Source organism: Pelophylax lessonae (assembly GCF_965119305.1).
Source record: "Pelophylax lessonae genome assembly, chromosome: 1".
NCBI lineage: Eukaryota > Metazoa > Chordata > Amphibia > Anura > Ranidae > Pelophylax > Pelophylax lessonae.
This window is the reverse complement of record NC_138768.1, coordinates 11,726,929-11,741,908: the sequence shown is the minus strand read 5'-3', so window position 1 is coordinate 11,741,908 and position 14,980 is coordinate 11,726,929. Positions and strand designations below refer to the sequence as shown.

The window sequence follows — 14,980 nt, the reverse complement described above, 5'->3', positions numbered from 1 at the left end:
GTGCCTAGGGTTCTGGGTCATACCCCATTAACTATTAATCACACAAAAAAAGTTCTTAAAAATTGTCATTTTTGATAAAAAAGCCAATTATTGAAAAAAAAAAAAAAAAAGAGAGATTTAGTATATGGGGGGTCTAAAAGGTGTGCATGTGAAGTTTCAGCTCTGTAGCATGTCCAGAACCATGAAAAAAAAAAAAAGATAACTTTTCAGTAGAACAGGGATGGTGGGACCCTCCTTTAACACCTATATGATCTTTTTTTCTGGTTCTGGACATGCTACAGAGCTGAAACTTCACAGGTACACTTTTTAGACCCCCCAGACACAAAATCACACACAAAAAAGTTCTTAAAAATTGTAATTTTTGATAAAAAAGCCAATTAAAAAAAAAAAAAAAGAGATTTAGTATCTGGGGGGTCTAAAAAGTGTACATGTGAAGTTTCAGCTCTGTAGCATGTCCAGAACCATGGAATAAAAGATTGTTTGTATTAGAAATCTTTCAGGACAGGTAGTTGGCTTCGCTGCTGTAACACCTTGCCGGTTTAATAGAAGGCATTTTTTTGGGTTCTTTGCAGTCAGGAAAAACATCTGAACTTGTGTATAGTGGTACTGTGCACAAGTTCAGATGTTTTGCCTGCCTCCAAAACCCCCCCCCCCCAAAAAAAATGCCAGCAAAAACACACCTGGGCATTTTTTTTTTGACACTAGCGTTTTTTTTGGCATTTTTTTGGGTTCTTTTGAGGCAGGCAAAACATCTGAACTTGTGTATAGTGGTATATATACACACATACATATATTTATATACACACCTAGACATATATAGGTGTGATAGTAGCAGAAATATATTACTGTAAATGATTTCATTAGCGCAAGCATATATTTCTGCTACTATCACACCTATATATGTCTAGGTGTGTATATAAATATATGGATGTGTGTATATACACCACTATACACAAGTTCAGATGTTTTGTCTGCCTCCAAAACCCCCCAAAAAATGCCAGCAAAAACACACCTGGGCAATTTTTTTTTTTGACGCTAGCGTTTTTTTGGCATTTTTTTGGGTTCTTTTGAGGCAGGCAAAACATCTGAACATGTGTATAGGGGGTATATATACACATATATGTCTGAATATATACCCCTAGACATATATAGGTGTGATAGTAGCAGAAATATATTACTGTAAATGATTTCATTAGCGCAAGCATTTATTTCTGCTACTATCACACTTATATATGTCTAGGGGTATATATTCAGACATATATGTCTATATATACCCCCTATACACATGTTCAGATGTCATGTCTGACATCAAACATGTCCTCAAAAAAGCACTGGCAGTGGCAGCCCCTGCAGCATAAAAAATGCTTGGCTGGTGAGAAGCCATATGGGTGTGCCGAAGCAATTCAGAGAAATGATCATTTCTCTATAGCGGTCACCCTGCTATGGAAGGGTTTTGTCACCCTTCCATAGCAGTCACTGCCAGTTAACCCTACACTACATTATGGTCCCCTTACACTTAACACTTTCCCTACAGAAACTACATTTTTGAAGCTAACTTAAGTGTAAAGGAGCACTCTAACTACACTAGATATCCCTTTCCTCACACTAATAAATGCTAAATGACACTTTTAAAGTAAAATTAACAGAACTGCTTCCACTCTCTTCCATGTCCAGTATAACAATGCTGAGAATATGGCGGGGGCGATCTTATATACTGGGGGGCGTATTCACTAATGATTGGTCTAGGGAACCCCTAGTCACTCCAATCACATTCCTAGCATTCTCCTGCCCCCTCAATTGGCTTTTGCTAATGGTTCTGGTCCAATCACGGGCTTTTAAAGCCCATTTCCTGAAGCATTGCATTTTGGGCGGTTCTGGTTGCCGAATTCCGAACTTTTTGGGCAAAAAGTTCTAAATTCGGCCGAACCTCGAACACCCAATGTTTTTGCTGGCCGAACCGATGGTCGACCCGAACCGTTCGATCATCCCTAGTAGAGAGTATCCAAAAATCAAAAAATCTCTTTTTTTTTTTTTTTATTTTTTCAATAATTGGCTTTTTTTTATCAAAAATGACAATTTTTAAGAACTTTTTTTTGTGTGACTAATAGTTAATGGGGCATGACCCAGAACCCTAGGCACTTTTTAGGGGCATTTATTGGGGTTTGGGGCTTAAAAATTGTGTTTTTTGATTACTGAAGTTCGGGTCCTATTGATTTCGATGGGGTTCTGAAATCCGGGCCGAACTTTCGGGAAGTTTGGATGTTCTGGCTGAACCGAACTTTTCAAAAGTTTGATCATCCTTAGTAGAGAGATCCCTCAGGCTTAGTGCCTAGAATAAACCGTGTGGATAATCGGTATGAGGGGGGAACATAGGTAACCAGTGTCAATGACAGGACTATGGAATGCATGGGCTGGAAGTGCCAGAGGTTGGCAAAAATACACCGGATTTCCAATGAGCAGTGTAGTATCACGGGGGAGGTGTGTGTGAGTGTCCCACAGGTTGGCCGAACTTGGGCCGGTATTCGTGGGTTAAAGGTGCCAGGGATCTGGCAGGGTTAAACTGATTGTCCAGGAAACAGTGTAGTGCCCCAGGGGGTGTAGGTGTCCCACAGGTTGGCCAATTGAGGGCTGTTTTCTGACAGGGATTCCTGGGACGGGGCCGGGCTCTAGGTGGGAAATGTGGAGAGATAAAAGGGGGGGGGGAGGATGAGAGAGCAAGATGGAAAAGTTGCTGGCAGAGCAAGGTAGAGCGGGATACTCCAGTAAGTACAATGAGGTAATGAGGAGGATTGGGGTGTGCTTATTTAATCCTGTAGGGGTAATAGGTAAGCCCTTGTGTAAGGGGGTCAATTGACGCCCAGACGAGGAAGCACAAACACAGGTGGAGCCATAGACAGCGGCGCACTGTCTCCTCCGCTTTTGCATCCCACCCCAGGACCCCAGAGATCCCACGGACACTACAGAGAGCCCCACCCAGACCGCCAGGACCCCAGGAGTGTGCTTATTTAATCCTGTAGGGGTAATAGGTAAGCCCTTGTGTAAGGGGGTCAATTGACAGTACCTTAGTCCTGGGTGCACAACCCGCCTGATTCCTGTTACTTCTGTGTAGTCCGTCCCTCTCTGAAGCGAGGGGGTGGATGAGTCACCGCTCTACGCTGCTGCTCAGCTGCTGTCATCCACCCCCTCGTTTCAGAGAGGGACGGACTACACAGAAGTAACAGGAATCAGGCGGGTTGTGCAGCCAGGACTATGGTACTGTCAATTGACCCCCTTACACAAGGGCTTACCTATTACCCCTACAGGATTAAATAAGCACACCCCCATCCTCTTCATTACCTCATTGTACTTACTGGCTCTACCTTGCTCTGGCAGCAACTTTTCCATCTTGCTCTCTCATCCTCCCCCCCCCTTTTATCTCTCCATATTTCCCACCTGGAGCCCGTCCCCATCCCAGGAATCCCTGTCAGAAAACGGCCCTCGATTGGCCAACCTGTGGGACACCTACACCCCCTGGGGCACTACACTGTTTCCTGGACAATCAGTGTAACCCTGCCAGATCCCTGGCACCTTTATCCCACGAATACCGGCCCAAGTTCGGCCAACCTGTGGGACACTCACACACCCCCCCCCCCTCCCCTGATACTACACTGCTCATTGGAAATCCAGTGTATCTTTGCCAACCTCTGGCACTTCCAGCCAATGCATACCATAGTCCTGTCATTGACACTGGTAACCTATGTTCCCCCCTTATCCACACGGTTTATTCTAGGCACTAAGCCTGAGGGATCTCTCTACCAGTGCCATCCCCCCCAACAGACGTCCGACTGATTCATTGCAATCTATATGTAACATCTTATTGTACTGTACTGTTTGATTCATTGCAATCTTTATGTAAACTTATACATCTTATTGTACTGTACTGTTTGATTCATTGCAATCTTTATGTAAACTTATACATCTTACTGTATCGTATTGTTGATCGCATGACTTGATCATTTTTACCACCTCTCACTACGTTGGTTAGACCACAAGTGTTATTCTATATACACCCTTATTTGCACTAACCACACCTCTGTACTCCTCTGCTTCAACCATAGTCTAAAACTGTGTATTATTTACACCAATAAAACACATTCTATTTGACCAACTTGTGACCCTGTGGTTTCATTATCCATCCTCAAAAGGCTCTCTATTTGTCTGCTGGTCCCTTCCAGTATAGCTTTTTTTCCGACCTTTCACCATAGGCCACACCGGTGATGGTAAACCCCTTCTACCAAATCAAGTTGACAGAAAAACTCAGTTTGCATTAAGAGAATTTGAGTACCTTTTTGGTGGGTGGTCAAACATTTCCTTATCCTCCGGCCATAGGAATACCGGTGTTCTATCAGAAAACCCTACCCCATCAGATTTCCCTACGTATGTAATTTCCGGTGCAGGCTCGTCATGCACCAGCATGCGTGGAATAGGTAGTGAATTTTGATAACATCGTAAGGGGGTGAGGCAAAAGTCCTACTGTGCATGAGCGGGCGCATGCGCACCAACGGATCGGGTAGCGGCATCTCTTATAACAAACATCCATCCGATCTCCATGGCATACACTGCGCCGAGCCGAGCTGACAATGGGACAATCCTATTCCCTACCGACACGCGCACGCCCACTGTCTAATTGTCGGGTCGGCGCAGTGTGGGCCATGGAGATCGGATTGTCGGGTTGCTGCAGTGTCGGGTCGGCGCAGTGCGGCCCATGGAGATCGGATGGATGTTTGTTATCAGAGATCCTGCTGCCCGACCCGTTGGTGCGCATGCACACCAGGACTTTTGCCTGACCCTTACGATGTTATCAAAATGCCCTACCTATTCTGCGCATGCGCAGTAGGACTTGTGACGCAGCTACACCTGATTCATGACGTACCCACAGCTGATCCGCAACTGGAAATGACGGAGGTATGGAATTCTGATAGGGTATGGTATTCTGACAGAACACCGACCCTTAGAGTAGTTTTAAACTCTAGGTTTTTTTTTTTTAACTTTAATGCATTCTCTGCATTAGGGTAGAAAACCTTCTGTGTACAGCCCCTACCTCCCACCCTCTGCCCTCCCCCCTCCCTTTTTCACTTACCTGAGCTTGATCTTGATCCAGCGCTATGCCAGAGAGCAGTGGCTCTCTCCACTCTCTCTTTCTCCTCACTAGCCATGGATGCAGTATCAGGAGCCATTGGCTTCTGCTGCTGTCAATCACAGCCTGTGGGGAGAGAACAGGGGGTGGGGCCAAGCCACATTGTGTTTGTGTGTGTCAATAGACACACAGAGTCGGTTTGGGAGCGAGCACACACGAGTGCCCACGGCTTGCTATGGGAGCACTCAGAAAGGGGGGAGGAGCCAGGAGCACCAGTGGGGGAGCCAAGAAGAGGAGGATTGGGTCAAAAGTTTTGCACAGAGAAGGTAAGGTTAACAGGTTTCTTATTTTAAAGACATAAAAAATTCCTTTAAATAAAAGGGTATTGCAGGCTGGTATCTCTGTGGGATGGAATCATATTCATGTTTGTTTTATGTCTTGTTGTTCATTTACTCAGAGCAGAATTCCAAACTTATTTTTCCTTTTTATAGTTAGTTTGGGCCATTATAGAACGATGCCACCACTGTATATGCTGTAATGGACTGTAGTAGCACCAGCTGCATACATTAGCCACTTGCCTACAGGGCACTTAAACCCCCTTCCAGCCCAGGCCAATTTTCAGCTTTCAGCGCTGTCACAATTTGAATGACAATTGCGCGGTCATGCAACACTGTACCCATATGACATTTTTATCATCTTTTTCAAACAAATACAGCTTTCTTTTGGTGGTATTTAATCACTAGTGGGGTTTTTATTTTTTGCTGAACAAACAAAAAAAAAAAAGACCGAAAATTTAGAAAAAACAAAAAACAGTTTTTATAGTTTGTTATAAAATTTTGCAAACAGGTAATTTTTCTCCTTCATTGATGTGCGCTGATGAGGCGACACTGATCGGCCCTGATAGGCATTGGTAGGCTGCACTGTTGGGCACTGATAGGCTGCACTGATGGGCACTGATAGGTGACACTGATGTGCACTGATAGGCTGCACTGATGGGCACTGATAGGTAACACTGATGGGCACTGATAGGCTGCACTGATGGGCACTGATAGGCTGCACCGATGGGCACTGATAGGTGACACTGATGGATACTGATAAGGCGACACTGATGGGCACTGATAAGGTGGCACTGATAAGGCAGCACTGATAGGTGGCACTGATGGGCACTGGTAGGTGGCGCTGAAGGGCACTAATGAGCGGCACTGATGGGCACTAATAGGTGGCACTGATGGATGGCACAGATGGGCAATGATAGGCACTGGTAGGGGACACTTACAATGGGGCACTGATAGGTTGCACTGGTGAGCACTGATAGGTGACACTGGTAGGTGGCGCTGGTGGGCACTGGTAGGTGGCACTAGTGGGCACTGGCAGATGGCACTGGTGGGCACTGGCAGATGGCACTGGTAGGCACTGGTAGGTATTGGTAGGTGGCACTGGTGGGTGGCACTGGTAGGCACTTGTGGGCACTGGTAGGTGGCACTGGGGGACAAATAATCCCTCTCCTCTTCAGGACCGATGTCCCTCTTACAGCAGCCGGCAATCCTTGTTTTTGTCTCCTCACACTGATAGGCTGCTGTTTACTTTACATGATCAGCTATCATTGGCTGACAGCTGATCACATGGTAAGGGGGCGGGATCGCCCCCGATCTCCGATCTGTGATCAGGAGAGTCTCATGGACTCGCTGATCACTGTAACGCTCCGGCGTTTGTTTAGTGAACTGGATTTGCAGCTGCAGAATTTCCACTCAGTAGTCGTGTAGAGATGTGTTGAATCACCATATCCAACTCTCCAGACTCATCATTGTGGCCCAGCCTGCCTCAGCATGCAAATATACAGACACTCAGATAAGATGTTCCTGGAGTGATAGGTTGTATACGATAGTATAGAGGTGATGTGCTGAAAGGACAGGCGTGAGTAGTGATAGCAATGATAGGCACTCAATAGTAATGTTCAGGAGTGTTAGCAGATGGTGATAGATAGTATGCAGATAGGTTAGCAATCATGTACAAATAACAGGTGGTAGGGGACAGCAGATGAAGTGTACAGGAATTGCTAACTCAGTGCAAGGATATAGATGGTAGTAGACTCAAGAGCTAGCAATCTATGTAACAGTGCAGATGATAGAAATAGTAATGCATAGATAGCAACAGTCTTTAGTATGCAGGAGTAGATAGTGTAAGTTGATAGGAAGGAATCCCCTGTGGGGTACTTATCACTAGTTGGTTTAGAGAGATGAGGGGTCCGGTAATGAGATAAGGATCAGGTAGCGAGATACAGGATCAGTAGCGAGATACAGGAAATAGCTGGAGGCTTCGGCAGCGTCAGACAAGGCTGTATAACAAACGGTTTGCACGAACACCTTGTGAGTGAAAGCCGGCGATTGAAATAGCCGCTCAGAGCGGCGCCTAGTGATGACGTCATGAGAATTAAAGGGACAGGTAGCTATATGCGGAAGAAATGGGCTGGAAGGGTACCGAAGGTACCAGAATCTTACAATCACAGAGCGAGCCCTCATTGGTCCGCGCTGTAGCCATCATTCGGCTATAGCGCGGACGCCAAGAAGTTAAAAGGGAACTTTACCCAAAAGGGGAAGTTCATTTTTTCCACCTCCTCCCCCCGCTCTTCAACTTTTGGCACTTTATTGTTTTTTTTTTGGGGGAGAGGGCACCTGGTCTAGCGATCCCCCCCATCTCTTTGCCCCCACCCTTCTAGGAAACATCACAGGTCGCAGGAGGCTGCGGGGCCTTACGCAAAGTGCGGCAAAGCTCGTGCACGTGCAGAGGGAAGCCAGCTGTGTTGCAAGTTCACAGTTGGCTTCCCACTGCACATGCTCGAGCTTTGCTGCATTTTGCGAATGGCCGCCCAGCCTCCTGCGACCTGTGACGCTTCCCAGAAGGCTGGGGGCCAAGAGATGGGGGGGATCGCTAGGCCAGGGGAGGAAGGCCTGCATGAGGACAGCACTGGATCCTTGAACAGGTAAGTGTCCTTATATTAAAAGTCACCAGCTGCAGTATTTGTAGCTACTGACTAATTTTTTCCTTCTAGGGTGAAGATCTTTAAGCATTGCTGTGCTCCGGCTGCAGTATGGGCAACTTCCTATCTGCCATTCAGGAGAAGCCTTGTATTTTCATCAATGAATGTAAGGCTTCCTCTGATTGGCAAAGGCGGAAATCATGTTGTCATTCACACACCGCTCCACCTTGGCCAATCAGAGGTAGCCTTGGATCCACTGAAAAAATAACAAGGCTTCTCTTGAATGGTGGAGAAAGATTCAGCCCAACTCTCTTTCATTTCAGTAGCAGTATGCAACACAGTACCACCTACTGTATATAGCTAATGGTACTACACTATATTATAGCACACACAGTCACCACATCTCTCTGTAATGGGTATAGTTTGTATGGGCAGAAAAAGAAGGTACCTAGATACCAACCCCCAGGGGTTTTGAAGCAGCAAAAATAAAAAAATGTGATGTAAGAGCTATATCATTTTCTTAAAAAATACTTCTTTATTGATAAATGACAAGGTATGAAAAACATAAGTAGAACATTAAAAAAAATCCCCACAAGGGGAAGAGAGTATATTGTGAGCTCTGGTTACAGAAGATGACATGAGTAACAAAATGACAACCGCACAATGATCATCACACATCAAAGCACCCCAACGCGTTTCGACCTATGTCTGAAGGTCTTCTTCAGGGGGTCTGTGACGTCTGGGGGAGAACATGATTACAATATATTAATGAAACATCTCTGTGATAACAGATAGATTTACATAGACATGTATAATGTTTTTAGCAGATAGGCAAAGTCAAACAAGGACCAGAGGTCAACAAGAAATGGCTACGATATCCTCTGGAGACATGGAGATGTGTAGGTTCCCTCACCACATCATGGCAGGAACAGATACGCGGGGGCTACAAGGAGTCACAAAATTCCCGCCAGAAAGGGGCATGAACACCTGCCTGGAGAATCATAACATGTGGCTAATAAGAGCAAGCTGTATCTCGATCTTGACTCTAAAGGAGGGAGGGGGAGCAGAAAAAAAGGGGAAATAGCAAAAAGAGGAGACAAAGGGAAAAGAAGAAAAAAGGGAAAAAAAAAAAAAGAAAAAAAGGGGAAGAAAGAGAGGAGAGAGAAAGAGATGAGGGTTGGGGGGGGGGGGGGGGAAACGTGAGGGGCAGGAGAGGGGGGGGAAGGGAAAAAAGGGGGGGGGGTGAAGGGAAGAAAACGGGAAAAGGGGAGAGGAAGCAGGAAAACAGAGTGAGGAGAAGAAAGAGGACAGCGGCAAGGGAAAAGTAGGGGGAGGGGGGAAGAGAAAGAGGGGGGGGGAAGGGGAGAGGAGTTTGTGTGGGCCAGCTTGGCCCGCTTGGCCAACTAAGCCCTTGAAAGTTTTCAAAAGTTAAATACCAAATGAGAAATGTGGAATGATTCCAACACAAGTACCCCTGGGGTGCACAAACAAGTGGTTGGGAAACTAGAAACCTTTGTGTGATATCCTTTGTAGGTCAAGGATCCACTTCAGGACTCACCTAAACACCGAACAGTCACATTCCACTGCAGGGTACCATTAAGGCTCTCACATACAATATTACTGGATGATGGGCGATATCCAGTGTTGCAGCTCACAGAGACCACATCACCAATGTCATAATTAGGCTTTTCTTCACTTGTGATATTCAAGTTCTCAGCTTCTGGTTTTTCACAAAGCCCTGAAATACATAAAATGGTCAATCAAAGAATTCTTGCTAGCAGTCTCTCTTAAACTACTTGCCTATCGGACAACCCCCCCTTCCCCCCCCTTCCTGCCCAGGGTAATTTTCATCTTTCAGCGCTGTCACACTTTGAATGAAAATTGCGCGGTGATGCAACGCTGTACCCATATGACATTTGTATCATTTTTTCCACACAAATAGAGCTTTCGTTTGGTGTTATTTAGTCACCACTGGGTTTTATATTTTTTGCTAAAAAAATTTTGGAAAAAAGACTGAAAACTTTGAAAAGAAAAAAAAATGTTTTCTTAGTTTCTGGTATGAAATTTTGCAAATAAGTAATTTTTCTCCTTCACTGATGTGTGCTGATGAGGCTTCACTGATGGGCACTGATAGGCTGCACTGATGGGCACTGATAGGCAGCACTCATAAGCACTGATGAGGCGGCACTGATGGGCACTGATAGGCTGCACTGATGGGCACTGATAGGCAGCACTCATAAGCACTGGTGAGGAGGCACTGATGGGCACTGATAGGCTGCACTGATGGGCACTGATAGGCAGCACTCATAAGCACTGGTGAGGGGGCACTGATGGGCACTGATAGGCTGCACTCATAAGCACCGGTGAGGCAGCACTGATGGGCACTGATAGGCTGCACTGATGGGCACTGATAGGCAGCACTCATAAGCACTGGTGAGGCAGCACTGATATGCAATAAGAAGGCACTGATGAGGCTGCACTGATGCGCAGCACTGATGGGAACTGAGAGGCACCAATGAAGGAATCATTGATGGGCACTGATAGACTAAACTGATTGGCACTGATAGGCAGCAATGAAGGCAGCCCTAATGGGCACTAATAGGCGGCACTTATGAGAAGGCACTGATAGGCGGCACTGATGAGGAGGCACTGATAGGCGGCACTGATGAGGAGGCACTGATAGGTGGCACTGATGGACACTGAGAGGCAGCACTAATAGGCAGCAGTGCCTTAATTATCTGTGTACAAGTTCCATGTCACACTTCCCTGTTCCCGACTCTTCATCTCCTCACACTGTGACAGTGAGTGAGGAAAGCAGTGTCGATAACCGGCAAGTTTGTTTACATTGTGATTAACTGTGTTTGGACACAGCTGATCACATGGTAAAGGGCCACTGTGATTGGCCCTTTACCCAGATCTGGGATCAGCTCTGTCAGGATGCGCGCCGTAAATGGGAGGGGTGCAGGGGGCGTGGTTCTGGAAGGACGCCCATGGGCACACTCCCAGAACCGGGCGACAGCACTGTAGTTATGTTTTGACTATAGCACGTTTGAAAAGAGGTTAAAGTGTATTTAAAGCCAACATTTTTTCCCTATTGTGTCACACCATTTACTAGTCAATATGTTCTGTTTTAAATACTGTATATATATATATATATATATATATATATATATATATCTATATAAACAAATTCATTATTGCTTTCTGCTTAACAGGGAGCAGGATCTGTGAGTTAGGTCTGCTCAATGTGCTCAGTGTGGGATTCATCTGGTCTGGGGGAGCGTCCCCACTGGTCCAATGGGGAGGTACATTGGACAGTGGAGGAAACCTGGCCAATGGGTACACAGGTTTTGATACAGCCCCAGGGTTTGGCACAGACTGCTGTCTCGGTGCATTGTGGGGTGTAGTATAAAAGCCAAGAGCACATGTGCTCGGGGTCTTTGGCTGCTGAACAGAGTCCCGGAAGGAGGGTGGTGGCTGCCTTCTCTTCTGCAGCAGTTGGTGTATGGTCACAGGCAGTCAGCTTGGTGAGCCAGAGGTAAGGAGCTGAACCCAGAGGTCCAGAAGAGCTGACTAGGAGAAGTTGAGAAACTGGAGAACCTGAAAAGCAGTATCGTGAGTACAGGAGATCATGTCTAAGGGCCTGACCAGGAAGGGGGCCACTGCGGAGTAGAGTAGTCAGAGGACGGGTGTCAGCTGGTGGATAGAACGGGGGTGCTACATGAATACCCTGAAGATAAGTGCTCCAGAACATTATCTCAGATTCATTTAGTGGCAGAGGGAAACTGGGGCCTTGCCACATTCTCAGACAGAAGTCCTCAGCATTGTGAATAGTTCAAGTATTGGAGTATCCCACTCTTTCCTTCTCCCATCCCCATATAAAATAAAGCAACAAAAACAACAACCCCTAGACTGCTCATTGACTGAACCGGAAAGTAAAGTGTTAAAATTCTGCATGCAGTTGCTATCGGTATCCCAGGGGGACCTGAAAGGTGAGAAGACCAGCAGTCCTCAAGGGGGCAATGCTACATCTAGAAGTTATTCTTTCCTCCTTAATGCCCTCCAGAATCCTACTATATTGCCCTGTAGGCAGGGATGGGAGAAAGACATAGGTGCTATTGACGGTGAGTCCTGGGAACTTTGTCATCTGGCCCATTAGTCTTAGTGTTGGCCTCTCAAAAACATTCCCATATATACTTGCTGCACAGAGCTTATAGAACACCGGTCCAACTGCATAGATGGGAGAAACGGAGTGCTCCCTTGTGTCCAATATGTGAGCGTGATCATGGTTATCTTATTCACATGCTTTGGAGATGCCTTAAACTCTTCTGCCATTGGACTGAGGTCTTGGACACAATATCACAAGTGTTTATGTTTAGGATTTCGAGAGATCCCATTGTGTGTCTGTTGGTGCCCTGGAAGAGGAATCCTTAACTCCACATGCCCACATTGCGGTCTTACGCTTGTTATATACCACTCATAAACTGATTGCTCAATGTTGGATTGTTTCCCGGGTGCCTACCAGACAGCAATGGTTGGAAAATGTAAATAATTTGATTATACGTGAAAGGTTGACCTATCAACATAGTTAGGTTAAGAACAGACTTCTCCAGGGATAGATCCCTATTGGGGACTACGAGGATTTTGACATTCAATTTTATCCAGGTATTGGAGCTCCATAGTTTCTTTGGCCTCAAAGGCCAGATTTGTTTTTTTTCTAGCCCTCTGGGTTCTGAGGGCTTTGTTCTATTTAGTTTTTCGTTTTTTTTTTTTCCTCTCATACTATGTCATTATGAGTATGTTGGTCTTCTATAAATTAATTTTGCATATACAAATATGTATCATTTTGTCAACAGGCTGTTACTTTTCTGAGATACTCCTTTTATTTTCATATCTCTGCTCTTTATTCATGTCATATGCCGTTTACATATATACATTTACTGATGTACACTTAACCTCCCTGGCAGAATTCCCGAGTGTGGCTCTGGGTTAATTTTCAGTACCAAAAGCGGTAACCCCGAGCCACACTCAGGATTACCCAAGAATCACACTCACCTTCCCTGCGATCCCCCGCCGTCCTCCCCCGCCGTCCTCCAGCATTCCTCCCGCTGTGCTCAGGCTGATGCCGGCACCTGTCTTCCGGTTCCCTTCCCTGTGAGCGTTGCGACGCAGGAGGGTGGAACCGGCAGCAATTTCAAAAATGTAAATACACCAAATGAGATGATAGAAAGCTGTGATCCTAACGGATTACACTGTATCATCCCATTTCACCACAGGATTTCACCTGGTGACTTTTCCAGTGCCCTGCCTGTGCTTTTCCAGTGCTTTTAGATGAACTGGAAAACAGCGACAGTGAAACGGAGTTACTTGAAGAACTGAGCGATAGCGATTGGTGGGAAAATTCATTATCAGGTACGGAAAGTGACGACAGCGACGATTCTGATGTCTCTTTCTGGCACAACGCTCCGTTGGAAATTCTGAAGAATCATTTGATAAACTTCCCAAATTCCACAAGCGATGTGCCAGAAAGAGACATCAGAATCGTCGCTGTCCTCACTTTCCTGAAGACTAATTTTCCCACCAATCGCTCAGTTCTGCAAGTAACTTCGTTTTGCTGTCGCTGTTTTCCAGTTCGTCTAAAAGTGCTTTTGCGCAAAAAGAACGCTTTTTGGACGCCATGGTCGTTCTCTATTTTCCAGGCACAAAGAACTGGAAAAGCACAGGCAGGGCACTGGAAAAGTCACCAGGTGAAATCCTGTGGTGAAATGGGATGATACAGTGTAATCCGTTAGGACCTCAGCTTTCTATCATCTCATTTGGTGTATTTACACTTTTGAATTTGCTGCCGGTTCCACACCCCCCCCCCGCCCCCCTCTGCGTCGCAATGCTCGCAGGGGAAGGAACCGGAAGACAGGTGTCGGTATCGGCCGAGCACACAGTGGGAGGACAGCGGGAGGACGGCTGGAGGATGGCGGAGGAGGACAGCGGGGGAGGATGGCTGGTGGACAGCGGGGGAGGACGGCAGGGGAGGACGGCAGGGGAGGACGGCGGGGGATCGCAGGGGAAGGTGAGTTTTAAAATATAAAACAACATATTTCCATGCAAAACAATATTCCGCTTTTAGCACAGAAATCAGACCGCCAGGGAGGTTAATGATATGTGTAAACCAGGTGAAGGCGCCTAGTACCCAGCTCCAAAAGGCCTTAAATAAAAAACCTAAAAAACTGTTGCCGCTTTAAATGTGAATCACACATAAATCTAAAAAAAATATATAAAAAGTGTTAGTTTAAATTGTGCATCCGTAAAAATTCTAACATAAAGGTGATGATAAGTGTTACAGATTCACTAGCTCTTCATAGCAGTGAATCTGAAACACTACCTATAGGTGTAGCTGTAAAGTGGAAACGTGCATATAATTCATATATATCAGTATCACAATAGAATTAATAAATACCAATGTGCAAAACACTGTGCATAAAAAGTGCTTACAGTAGGTGCATAAATACATAAATATGGTGAATAAATAGGTGTAAAATTTAAACAGATCCTCATATTAATATTAAAATTAATGATTATAGTCCATGAATTATAGATATAAAGGTGAGTGGTATGCCCAACACTGTGACTGAAGAGGCCACTGAAGCCAATCCACCCTTGAAGATGGTCCCAGGCCACTAGGAGCTATATCGCTTTTCCAGATCACTGGATGTCAAATCTTTGGGGATAACGTTCTCTCCCCTCTCCAACCAACGAGATAAAAATAGCCTTCCTTGATCACTGGATACCAAATCTCATGGGTTTCTCTCTCCTCTCCAACCAACAAGCTAAAAACAGCCTTCCTTGATCATTAGATACCAGATCTCATGGGTTTCTCACTCCTCTCCAAC

General features: G+C 45.6%; 1 protein-coding gene across 5 annotated transcripts in view; it reads right to left on the bottom strand.

The window, feature by feature from the left end:
• LOC309552235 (receptor-type tyrosine-protein phosphatase kappa-like) overlaps positions 1-14,980 on the bottom strand; it is a 247,879-nt gene that overhangs the window by 154,309 nt on the left and 78,590 nt on the right. For all 5 annotated transcript variants that reach the window (XM_082253095.1, XM_082253097.1, XM_082253098.1 and 2 more), the window contains one exon: positions 9,652-9,831. In XM_082253095.1, the coding sequence (XP_082109221.1) occupies positions 9,652-9,831 (180 nt within the window). The remainder of the gene's footprint in view (positions 1-9,651; positions 9,832-14,980) is intronic.